The sequence below is a fragment of the Epinephelus moara genome, chromosome 11 (assembly GCF_006386435.1).
Source record: "Epinephelus moara isolate mb chromosome 11, YSFRI_EMoa_1.0, whole genome shotgun sequence".
NCBI lineage: Eukaryota > Metazoa > Chordata > Actinopteri > Perciformes > Serranidae > Epinephelus > Epinephelus moara.
In genome coordinates, this window is record NC_065516.1 from 36,603,994 (window position 1) to 36,617,153 (window position 13,160).

Below are 13,160 nucleotides of genomic sequence, written 5' to 3' on the forward strand. Positions count from 1 at the left end.
TTAGCATGTTGTATTTGTTTGGAAAACATGTTTAGTATCAGACAGTTGTTTTGTCAGTGAACCTTGTGAGTTGTAATGGAGCCAAATTATGTGCCGTTACCTTTGTTACATGTTGCTGTTGTCCCTGGTTTCATATGAGAAGAGGAAAATTCCACTAGCCACTAGGCTAATTTATACAATGTAAAATGCCATAGACTTGTGCTAATAACGTTAGCATGTTGTATTGGTGGGGAAAATGTGTCCAGATAAAGACAAGTGTTTGTCTGTGAATGCTGCGAGTTATAGTGAAGCTGATTCAACCCTTAACTTTACAGCGCCTCACAGAAACTCCACCCCCTCCGCTCTGGCTGCCCATGCACGGTGCTCCTTTCCTGTTTTTCACTCTAAAGTTGGACAAAACAAAGTTAATAAACTGGTCTTCTTTAAAATGTTTAAAAACATGTTTCATCTTTAACTTCATCTTCTGCTTATTTAATTATCACAGTAAAATAACCAAAATATAAATATGTACATATATGACCAGGATGCTGGGGTGATGGGACGGGAGAAGGCTCAAGGAAAAATCCTGTTAGCTGCAGGACGAATCTCTTGTGCTCCGGCCCTGATCACAACCCTGGCCTTAAGAATTGCAGGCAGTCTCAGCCACTGTAATGTGAGGGCAGGTGGGACACCTCTCACCTCGAGTGCCTTCTACACTTCCACTGGTATTTCCACCATAAAAAAAGCTCATCTGAGCAAAGCTGTTACCTTTATTGCCTGTCTCACATGATCTCTGCAGATTGCACTGAACTTCCTGCGTCTGCGTGTGTGTATGTTAAAAAATGCCATATACATGCAGATGGTTATAAGACGTCGTAAAACATTTAGAGAACTCTGATGGATCTTTCCTTGAGTGAGGTTTATGAGGGATAGTAAAACATGTAAGTGCACAAACAGCACTTTGTACGCTGTGTAAAACTGGTCAGGATTATTATCTTAGATTACGAGCAGTCAAACCTCAACGAGCCTAAATGAACATGTCTGGTAGGTGTTATGCATCATGCTAGCTGTTCAGGTTCTGTCGTGAACGAAGCAAGAGAATTTAAACCCTACACACAAGGGTCTGAATCATACACAATAAAAGAGTAACGTAGTAATGATGTAACGAAAGATTAATACTCAGATTATTGAGAATTTCCCAGATAAACCAAAAGACAGTGCTCAGCTATTTTTAAATGTCATTTATCATAAATGATTCTGTCGTAAGTATTTTATCTGACTGATTCCTCCACACCAGGCGTTTAACGGTGTTAAATCACTGATGACCACTTTCATGGAATATTTGTATTCAAACTTTACACAATAAAATGACCAAAACTGAGCGGTCACAGGAAATCACAGGTGAGACTGTTTTAGTTTAATCCTCCCCTCATCAGCTCGTCATACGAGAGAACCCTCAGTGGCATTGTGTTGGAGACACTGTGGAGAGATTGGGGATCACACAGACGTCTTTTGGGACTGCCCAGTAATTCAAGGGTTCTGAGGAAGCGTTAAACAAAGACACTGACAAAATGATGGAGCTCAGTGTCCCGTCGGACCCATTCATATTTTTGTCAGCAGTTACACCTGAAGACAGATGCACAGATCAGAGGTTGAAACTGAGGATACTTTTGTTGATTGGTGAGAAAATGATGACGGTGAACTGGAGAGATGCAAAAGGACCAACTCTAACGCAGCAGACGCAGAATGGTTCACATGATGGAACAAAAGTCTGAAACTGAAAATGGACTCTGTAACACAGAGGTGGACTCCAGTTACATTATCCACCTTATTCCTGCCCCCATGATACCTTGCCTGAATTATGTGTGCAACTTCTGGTGTTGAACCGAAACTGACGATTTCGATGGTAACAGGTTGTTTACAGTTTGTTTACACGTGCTGTTTGAGACATGTGTTGAGACATGCCTCTACTTGCACTTGTATCAATCTACCAGCATGTAGAGGCATGTCTCAAAACAACAACGTTTGCTGGTAGTAGGTCCATGTCATTAGTCCGACGTCCCATTGTTCCAATATGTGATTATACTAGGCTATACTGTATTTGTGTACCATAGAGGATCAGCAACGCAAGAAAAGTAGGCTACTGGTCGAGATAAAAGTGTCATAGAGAGGAGAGAGTGAAACACCATAACCTCCTGTTATTAACTCTGGGGTCCGGGTTGTGTGGGGAGCTCTCCGCGGTGCTGAACGGNACCACAGGGCATCATGATGATTTAGGAACAACGGGACTTCGGAACAATGGGTTTAATATGGTCGGACCAATGGGTTTAATATGGTCGGACCAATGGGTTTAATATGGTCGGACCAATGGGCAGCTCCCGCCGGTAGTAGGAGCAGGCTGACGGCTGAGCATGCCCAAATGCTCATCTCCTTAAAAAAGAATCTCCACATCATGTTTATTCCAAGACGAGCAAGGTAAGGAGAAGGGACACTGAGGTAGAGCAGCAATATTAAGCTTATCAATGTACCGTTGCCTCTCTGGTAGGCATAGCGTGCTAAAATAATAATAATAATAATCCTTTGCCATCTTATTATTAGCTAATAATTTTATCTAGCTAGCTAGCAATTCAGTCGTGGAGACTTGAAGGTGTGGCTGCAGAGGCAGAATGACAGCGAACCAGCGAAGAAGCGGCAGGGAAAGTGGGCCTCGTTTCCCTTTTGGGGGCGTGGCGTTCAGATTATGACGCGTTGTGCTCTGTCTCTATGGACGTGTTCCTCTGTAACTGAACCTGCTCTGTCGTAAATGCCTCCCCTACTTGTACTTCTTAGTTTTGTATTTATTTAATATTATTCATTATTATATACTTAAGTATATTGTTTACCTCCTAATGTTTTGATTTGTTTTATTTTGTTTTGTTTTGTTTGTTTCTAAAATATAGTATTTAAGAGGTCCTGTACCAGGGAATATTCTGTTATCCGGAAAAACTGAACACTAAATTAAAAGTTAAAAAAAAATAAAATAAATCTTGTATTATTATTATTATCATCATTATTATTATTATTATTATTATTATTATTATTATTATTATTATTATTATTATTATTATCATTATTATTATTATTATTATCATTATCATTATCATTATTATTATCATTATCATTATTATTATTATTATCATTATACATAACAGAGGAGGAATAAAGTAGATGTCACTCTTTGTCAGGTGATAATTTAAACTTTACATTTGCTTTATTAACAGCTCAACACAGGAGCCAGGTTTGACTGAAAACACCATGATATGAAACATGGATCGAACTCAAGGTTAAAGTGTTGTTGCATTAATTCAGGATCCATCATCAGTGAGTTCAATCTGAACATTTTAAAATCCCCATAGTTCCCACAGGGACACACTCACTGAAGTTGAGCCCACTCTATCACGATGACACTATTCTGCTTAACTGAATCTTAAACTGATCAATGTAAGGTTTGACATTTGAAGAGTTGATACAGCACATCCACCAGGAACAAATATTTAGTCAAACCACTAAACACCAAGATTCAATCATCTGCTCAGCTTGTTGTTGATTTAAATTCTTGGTCAGGGATTTTTTTTGCCTCAAATACGTAAAAACACACCTTTGCTCATTGTGTCCAAAAAGTTCTGTTTTACCTTCATCAGTCCACAGGACTTGTTTCCAAAAAGCATCAGGCTTGTTCACATGTTCCTTTGCAAACGTCTGACGCTGAATGTTGTGGTGAGGACACAGGAAAGGTTTTCTTCTGATGACTCTTCCATGAAGCTCATATTTGTCCAGGTGTGTCTGCACAGTAGAACAGTGCACCACCACTCCAGAGTCTGATCAATCTTCCTGCAGGTCTTTTGCAGTCAAACAGAGGTTTGATTTGCCTTTCTAACAATCCTACGAGCAGCTCTCTCAGAGAGTTTTCAGCTTGACCTCCACAGTTCCTGTTAACTGCCATTTCTTACTGACATGACCAACTGAGGAAACAGCTCCCTGAAAACACTTTGCTATCTTCTTCTAGTCTTCATCAGGTCTTTTAGTTTTCAGAGTGCTAGGCAGCTGTTTAGAGGAGCCCATGGCTGCTGATTGTTGGGACAAGGTTTCAGGAGTCAGAGTCTTTATAAAGCTTTGAAATTAGCATCACCTGGCCTTTGCTAACGATGACTGTGAACAAGCCAGAGCCCTAACAAGCTCTTTAAGCTCTGAGACCCTGGGAAAAGCTGTCTGAGAGCTCAAATGTCTTGGGGTGCCCAAACTTTTGTACGGTGCTGCTTTCAATATTTTTCACTCTTGCTTAAAACATTGAAAAGCATGTTTCATCTTTAACTTCATGTTTTTTGGAGATCAGCTCATCTTCTACTCACAGTGAACCAAATTGTGACGCAGGTGCTCAAACCTTTGCAGCCACTGTATGCTGTACTGGTTTTAAAACCTTCGATCTAACAGATCTGGACTTCTGCAGGTGACGTAGAAATGCATGAAGTTCGTTTTACATTCCATTTTGGTTTTCTGGTGGAGGACCCCACACCCACAGCCAGTTATATATCTTTCCAAATATGTAAAATAAATGATAATTCATATAAAAATAAGTTACACCGACTGTTAGTTTAGAAAAAGTTCGCAATGTGACTGCAATCATTCTTATTAATTTGGTTCTTGTGATGCCTTTTAAGGCAGAACTATAAATAATTTCTAAATAATTTTACCTCATATTCATCCACACAGTGACGACCTCCTGACACCTGCAGAGCACACACACATTAAGTCACACGAATCAGGTTACTCATCTCCTACAGTCATGTGAGGGACATTCTCACTCAATAACAAAGTTAAGCAGCTTTTGTTAATTGAGATGCACTTTATGGTCGTAGTGTCAGGTCAAAGTCTTGGCAGGGAGCATTAGAGTGTGACAGCATGTCAAATCCCAGTAAAGTTGTCCAGAGCGCTCAGGCAGGACACATCTTTTTCTATGGCTGGGAGACTGCAGCTCTCATGGCTGTTCCTCATCCTCATTCTCCTTCTGGTGGGACTGCAAGGAGAGCCCAGGGACGCAGCACAAAGACGAGACAAGAGCAGCGACCAGTGAGTTGGGCTTTGGAGAGATAAAAACATGGATGTGTTGCACAGTGATGAGTCAAAATGATGGCCTTCATCAGTATTAATCTCTGTATGTAAACAGTTTATATGCAGCTGGAGAGTATTTAAGATGCGTGACGCTGATGTGTGAGTCTGGTCCTCACTTGATTTTCAAATTCTGCAGAGAATAAGGTTTTTGAAATGCCATAAAATTGTTTATCAGTTAGTTTTTAATATCTCAACTGTCATAGTTAATTTCATACAGTGTTAGCTTTTGGATTATTTTTTATCTGTGTACTAGCTGGAAATGTATTACGTGTGTGTATGTTCCCTGCGGAGCTTATTTTGTTGAACGATCAGAAACTCAGTCAAATGATTTCATGTTGGAATTTTGCCGTCGTGCCCTGAGAGGAGCGGACTTCAGAGGAACGATGAAAAAAGATGTTGTTATTGGATCATCGTTGGATTATTGGGAGACTTTTTTGCAACGCTCTTTCTGATTATAAAGCATCAGGGAAATTAATATTCGGAGTACTATTGGTTTATTGTGGGATTCCTGATAAACTGATAAACCTGCTCTGTACAAACATCAGCACTGATGGAATTTGGTGATTTGACCCCACAGGCCTCGTATGCTGTCAGAGAATGGTCACCTCGTCTTTACAACTGGTGACAATAACGAGATCCGCTTCCAGACACCAGCATCAGGCCGGGTTAAAGTCAATAATGAGGACCTCACCCAACTTCTGAATCAGGTAAGCGAAGACTTTTCCACCAGTAACAAACATGCACACGTCATGTGACAGACTGCAGTCGTCTGATGGTTCATAAAATCAAACCTGACGTTCCACTCTGCAGGACAAACAGAAAGTCACTGAAGATTCAACTTTCATGAGGTTTTTTTGTCATTAACTTCCTGGTTACAAGAAGCAGGAAGCAAAACAGACTGGCTCATATTTAGAACTTTTTTTCAGCTTACTTTTTATTACTTTTAGTAAGCAATAATAACTCTAAGTCAGTTATGCTGTAATAAACATTTATATAGTCTTATTAATGTTAATAAGCATCTTATACCGTCTTATAAGTGCTCATTAACGTTAATGTGTGCTTACTAAACATTAATTAGCATTTATTAATAATTATTTAGAGCTTATTACAGTACCTTAATATAAAATGTTACCTTCGTTTTTACAAAAAAATAAAGAAAAATAAAAAAGCCAATAACAGACATAAACAACAACAACAGGCAGGGACATCGTAGGCAAAAGTGAAATGTCCAGCACTGAGCAAAACAGAAAATAAGAGGAGGCAAGGCTACACTCCTCCATGTCCATGATCGTCTCTCAAGACCACAAAGGTCCCCAACCTTGACCCCTGGAAATCCAGAGCCGCTCCAAGGAGGGAGAAATCGCCCAGTCATCCATGAGCCACGACCCATCCCACATGTCCCCACGCCAAGGGGCACAAAACAAAATTCACCAAACAAATTAGAGCACTTCAAGTCAAATAAGATTTCCATTTTTTTCCGATATTGTTCACATTTCCAGCGGCATGTCTCAGAGAAAAGTCAGTTGTTCCACAACGTAAATGTTCTTAATAATTTCTGTCCGGAGACTCTTTACTTAACCATTTCCTGCTTCCTGCTGTTTTGGAACCTGCTGGTCGTATTTGTAATAAATATCTGCTCTCATTTATTTTGTTTTTATGTGATGTCTTTTTTTCTTTCTCCTAATTACTGTATGTATTTTTAGTCTGACTTTGTCTGCTTCTTGTTTATTTGTTTCTTGTGTGTAAACACCAAGGACCATGCTGGAAATAAGTATTTTACTTTAGCATGTCATCCTTTGGATTACTGTCTTATCCTCTTCCAGAAATCAATCAATCAATCAATCAATTTGATAGTTTCACAAAAACATCACAGTGAAGTTAAAATCCTGTTTTAAACACATTATTGATCTGATCTCTGTGACCACATTCACCCAATAAGAAGAAGTCTTAGAACACTCCCAGAAATGACCAGCAGACATGGTACCACACATTCTCCAACACTGACCACGTTCAGGTTTGTTGCTTTGTGATTTATAATTTTAAGAGTTATAAAGATCCTTACAGTGTTTTTCCTCATCAACTCCCTCTACAGACTTGAGCGTTGCGTGGTAGATTGTGTCTTACATATGTTCAGCCAACCATCTTCGGTTAACTTTATGTCAGCTTCTTTCTCCCACCTAAAACTTAATTATGCAGTGTTTACATTCTTTCAGCTGTACATGACATTTGAACACATTATACTCAAAAATTATATAAAAGAAAACAGCGTTAAAGCCACTCCAAAGTGTATGTAACCAAACTGTTAATTAGAAAAATTAAAATTAAAATAGTAATGATAATTGTCCACTCCAAATTTTAATCACAAAGATAAAGTGCAAGTGCAAAACGTGCTCTATGGACTGTGACATTTAATGTGTGTATGTGATGTGTGCAAACAACAAACAATGACACGTGTGATCAATAAGAGGTGTTTCTCCCTTCATCCAGACTTCCAGGATTTACACCCTGTACTGCAGGATGACCTCTTTAAGGGCATCAGGTATTTCTCTCCAGTTTACAGCCAGCTTCAGGCATTGCCAACATACACTCAGCAGCCACTTTATTAGGGACACCTTGCTGGTACCAGGCTGGACCCCCTTTTTAATTCTTGGTGTCACAGACCAGGCTGGACCCCCTTTTTAATTCTTGGTGTCACAGACTCAACAAGGTGCTGGAAGCATTCCTCAGAGATTTTGGTCCATATTGACATGATGACATCACACAGTTGCTCCATGATGAGAATCTCCCGCTCCAGCACATCCCAAAGGTGCTCTATTGGACTGAGATCTGGTGACTGTGGAGGCCATTGGAGTACAGTGAAGTCATTGTCATGTTTGAGATGATGTGAGCTTTGTGACATGGTGCGTTATCCTGCTGGAAGTAGCCATCAGAAGATGGGTACACTGTGGTCATAAAGGGATGGACACGCTCAGCAACAATACTCAGGTAGGCTGTGGTGTTTAAACCATGCTCAGTTGGTACTAAGAAAATCTCCCCCACACCATTACACCACCAGCAGCAGCCTGAAGCGTTGATACAAGGCAGGATGGATCCATGCTTCCATCTGAATGTGGTTTTTCCAATCTTCTATTGTCCAGTTTTGGTGAGAAAACCCGTGTGAATTGTAGCCTCAGTTTCCTGTTGTTAGCTGACAGGAGTGGCACCTGGTGTGGTCTTCTGCTGCTGTAGCCCATCTGCTTCAAGGTTGGACAAGGTGTTGTTGCTTCAGAGATGGTCTTCTGCACACCTTGGTTGGAACCAGTGCTTATTTGACTTCCTGTTGCCTTTCTATCATCTTGAACCAGTCTGGCCATTCTCCTCTGACCTCTGGCATCAACAAGGCATTTTGGCTCACTGGATATTTTCTGATTGGCAGTTGAACAGGTGTACCTAATAAAGTGGCCGGTGAGTGTATATGGGTGTGGTTCAGTGGTCTGTAATGATGCTATAAAGTTACATTATAATAAAGCAATAGTTTTAAAAGCATAATAGCCTCATGAATCCAAATCTCTGTGTCTCTGTTCCACAATCGAGGTGTTCGTCCCCTGTGCAAACAAACTGTATGAAATGATGTATTAAATGTCTATGGTAAAGATACTGAACCCCAGATTGCTCCTGATGGCTGCTCCATCGGTGGATGAATGTGTTACTGAGTAGCAGGTGGCACCTTGTGTGGTAGCCTTGGCCACCAGTGTGTGAGCGTGTGTGTGAATGGGTGAATGTGACAGACTCAGAAGACTAGAAAGGCGCGTTGCAGGTGCATTTTGGTGGTCCTGTTCTAATCTGTGAGGTTGAGAACTGGTTGTACACCGAGCACTTCACCAACAGCATAGCAGCAAACTAATTAGCTTATCCAAACAACCCAGATCATATTCACAACTACGTTATGACTTCTTATCAAGTTTTACACCACTGGAAGCCTGCTCGTCATATGAGGCTGTGAATGAGTAACAAGTCAGGAAGCAGACACAGCAGTTTGGACGGGACCAAAGATCAGGGGTGAGGAGAGAGTTAGAGCTGATGCATCTTACATGTATTGAGCCTTGAGTATGCATTTCTTTTATCTGAATGATTGCACAGACGTGAGTGCACGCTCAAGGCTACATGAGTCGGGGCTGAATGAACAGCGGCACATTTGAAGCAGTTCAAACATTTCAAACATCACAGATTTTAAAGCAATCCTGACAAATGAGAAAAATCAGGACGACAGCTATATTTAGTCGGAGATGTCCCCTCTGTGGGTACAAGTGTCCTTTTCTTTTTGACAGAATGCAACGGGAGGATTTTTGATGTGAAGGTGACGATGCTGAAAAAGTTCAAAATGAAATAAAACACAAATTGAAAGGTTAAAGCGATAGTTCAGATTTTTTAAAGCAACTTATTCATACTAAAGTGGGATTTATAGGTCTACTTGTGCGACAGAGCCTACACCGTGAAAAGCATTTTTACTTTACACCTCCAAAACTCTAGTTGGCGGTGGAGGTTTCTGTGAAGTGCTGTTAAGTTTAGTTGATTCAAAACACACATTAAACACACATTAAACATGGCTTAATAGAGACNCTGACAAAACAACTGTCTTACACTAAACATGTTTTCCAAACAAATACAACATGCTAACGTTATTAGTACCAGCCTATGGCATTTTACATTGTATAAATTAGCCTAGCGATGAACAGAGATTTCCTCTGCTCATATGAAGCCAGGATAAATCACACACAAATGTTATTTTTGTGGAGGCTTTATTGTCTCAACACAAAAACTCTTGAGATTTAAAATCTCTTTTTTCATGAGCGTCCTGGCAAAGATGGGCAGCAGCATAAAGTTACAGACAGATGACAGAGAACAAAAGTACAAAATAAAATATACAGCTGAGATTACTACAAAGAAATATTTCATTCATGTGAATGATTCACACTTTGTTTTACAGTCACGCAACAGTGTACTCATTTTTTCAATACATGTGGATGATTTTTTTCAGGGTCAATTACCTGTAACTGTCTGATTTCAGATCAAAACCAACAAAGATGACATTAATGACATCAAGACTAACGGAGGTGGAGTTCCCCCTGATATCACCAACAAACTAAACCAGCTTGATACCAAGGTAGGACATTAAAGCAATGATGATGCATTTTATCAATACCATTTGCAGCATAAATATGTCGTTTATTTATGATTTTATCTTCTTGTTTATTTATTTTAACTCACATTCAGCTCATTTGCATTTTCTTTTAATTTCCTTGTGTGAATTTTCGATGCACTCAGCCTGTAATTAAAGCTTTTTCTTATTGTGAAAGTACTGTATATAACCAGTGCTGTAAAATATATTTCTCATGCTTTCTAGGTGTCAACACTCGAGACTAAAGTGGATGCACTTGAATCGGTAAGACATGGAAGAACCATTTGTAGAAACGGCTCAAACTAAAGACTGTTCTGTAGACCCTGTTAGGGCTGACATCACGATGACATCACGATGACATCATGTTATCAGCTGGAGGTGCAGCTGCCTCTCCCCCACAGGGCTGTAGGCTCCATAGGAGTGTTAAAATGTGTTTGTCTTGTTGTGTTATTGGGAGCCAGAATAGAAGGAGTCATGGCTCAAAACCAGCCGCCACTGCCCGTCAACAAAAACAAAGACAACTATGGTTAAATGTGATAAGACCAAAGGACTGGACGGAGGCCATCATCAAAAATGCTCACATGTGCAGCGCACACTTCATATCAGGTTAGGGAAAAAGTATTTCCTGTTGTAGGGATGAATAAGGTTATGTGTATTAAGGGTTATCATGTCCACCTCATCAGAAACTGGGGAGGGATTAAGAGGAATATTGGATTTCTCTGGAACGCTAACTTTTTAGCACATTAGCTAACGTTAGCTTCCATAGCAAAACAAACAAGTGTGGTCCTCCTTTGTAAGATTGGCTTCCTGTGACATCATCCATCCACTGAGTGAGAGCATACGGGTCGGCCAGTCTGGTCCCGTTGGTCAGTGTTTACTTATTCAAGTAACACTGGCGGTCCCGGAGAGTGAGTGACCTGACATGGTGCGTTGGTAAATTCAGTCTGACGCTCTACACTAAAATGAGAGCCCTGTTGGTGGAAGAAACGGAGCGTTATATTTCTACATGAATGAACCAACGGTTAAGTTAATCACACATTCACTCCGCTCGGCGCTCTGCTGCTCCGTCTCCACAGACAGAGTGTCCAGAGTGCGCTCTGCCACTCTGAGAGTGCGCTGCTCTGGATAACCCAACGCTACATTCAGACAGCGCTCCCAATTTATCAACGCTCCAGTTTGTGTCAGAGTGCGCTCCCACACTCACAATGAGTGTTTCTGAACGCACCACTCACATCATCTTCCTCCATCGTCTAAAACAAGACAACACAACTTGTTAGCTAGCGCTAGCTAACGTCTGTGGAGAACTGTTTTGCCTCCAGCTAAGCCCCGCCCACCAAAAACCATCACACTAGCAGTAAAAGGGTCTATAATTGTCATGTTTCTCTCCTTGCCTTTCCTCTCCTCTTTTCTCCTCTAGACAGTCCAGAGGGTGTCCTGCAGCAGTAATCCCTGTCAGAATGGAGGAACATGTCTGAACTTACTCAACTCATACCACTGTGTGTGCCCCAACAACTGGGCTGTGAGTTCCTCTATGGTTGTTATGGTTTTTACAGTTGGTCCTGTAATCACATTTTGTCCAGAGCCCCCAGAAACAACACAATTTGGCTTCAAGCTCGCTGTGTCTCAGGTTTCTTTTCCCTTTTTTCTGTAATTATATTCAATATTTATTTGGACGGAAGCACCACATCAACACAGTGTCAACTACAAAACAAAATTCTTACAACAAGACTAAGCTGAAACATACTTTACACACATCCCATGCCAAATGCTGTGTTTTAGTGAAACATCGACAGCGATCATTGAAGTTTATCTGTGGTTAACATTTCTTAAACTACGCTCCCATCTCCTTCTCTCCTGCAATGTGTGTGTGTGTGTATGTGTGTGTGTGTGTGTGTCAGGGTCCTAACTGCGCGACAGATGTGAATGAATGCCAGGTGTATGCAGGAACATTTCAAGGTTGTCAGAATGGAGCAACCTGCGTCAACACCCCTGGATCGTTCACGTATGTTTTAAACGTCCCTCCATACTCTGTTGTTATGACTCTAATGTTACTGTGTGCTGTGTGTTGTGATTTTGCTTGGCCACTGTTAAGAAATGTGTGTACGTACGGTCATGGACTTTCTACCTTGAGATACAACGTGCAAGGTACCTTGAGATATCCTGACCCCTGGTGTCGCAGACTGGTTCTGGGGATGTGGAATATCACTCCCTGCTGGGGAAGGAGCCGGAGCTGGTGTGGGAGGTGGAGCAGTACCAACTAGATGTAGTTGGGCTGACCTCTAAGCATAGCAGTGGTTCACAAACCAATCTCCGGGAAAGGGGCTGGAATCGTCCAGGGTGAGAGGTGCCGGGCTGAGCACCATGGTGTTGGAGTTCTCCTTTGGTGTGGCTTCTGCAGAAATGCCCGTGCTGTGCCGGACTGTCGTGGTTCAGAGGGAGCTGAGCTTGAAGGCAAAGCTTTCGATTCACTGGTCCATCTCCGTCCCAACCCTCACCTATGGTCATGAGCTCTGGGTAGTGACTGAAAGAATGAGATCACAGATACAAGCGGTGGAAATGAGTTTCCTCTGTGGGGTGTCTGGGCTCAGCCTTAGAGATAGGGGGAGGAGTCAGACATCTGGAGGGAGCTCGGAGTAGAGCTGCTGCTCCTTTACCTCAAAAGCGGTCAGTTGAGGTGGTTCAACATCTGATCAGGATCCTCCTGGGCGCCTCCCATTGGAGGTGTTTTGGGCACGTCCCACTGGTAGGAGGCCCTGGGGCAGACCCAGAACACGCTGGAGGGATTATATATCTTGTCTGGCCTGGGAACACCTCGGGATCTTCCAGGAGGAGCTGGAAAGTGTTGCTGAGGAGAGGGACGTTTGGGGTGCTTTGC

General features: G+C 41.5%; 1 protein-coding gene across 1 annotated transcript in view; it reads left to right on the top strand.

Moving 5' to 3' along the window:
• The first annotated feature begins 4,972 nt into the window (after positions 1 to 4,972).
• cubn (cubilin (intrinsic factor-cobalamin receptor)) overlaps positions 4,973 to 13,160 on the top strand; it is an 86,313-nt gene continuing 78,125 nt past the window's right edge. Inside the window, exons 1-5 of the mRNA XM_050056397.1 lie at positions 4,973 to 5,085; positions 5,705 to 5,834; positions 10,175 to 10,270; positions 11,703 to 11,804; positions 12,184 to 12,287. Coding sequence (XP_049912354.1) covers positions 4,973 to 5,085; positions 5,705 to 5,834; positions 10,175 to 10,270; positions 11,703 to 11,804; positions 12,184 to 12,287 — 545 coding nt within the window. The remainder of the gene's footprint in view (positions 5,086 to 5,704; positions 5,835 to 10,174; positions 10,271 to 11,702; positions 11,805 to 12,183; positions 12,288 to 13,160) is intronic.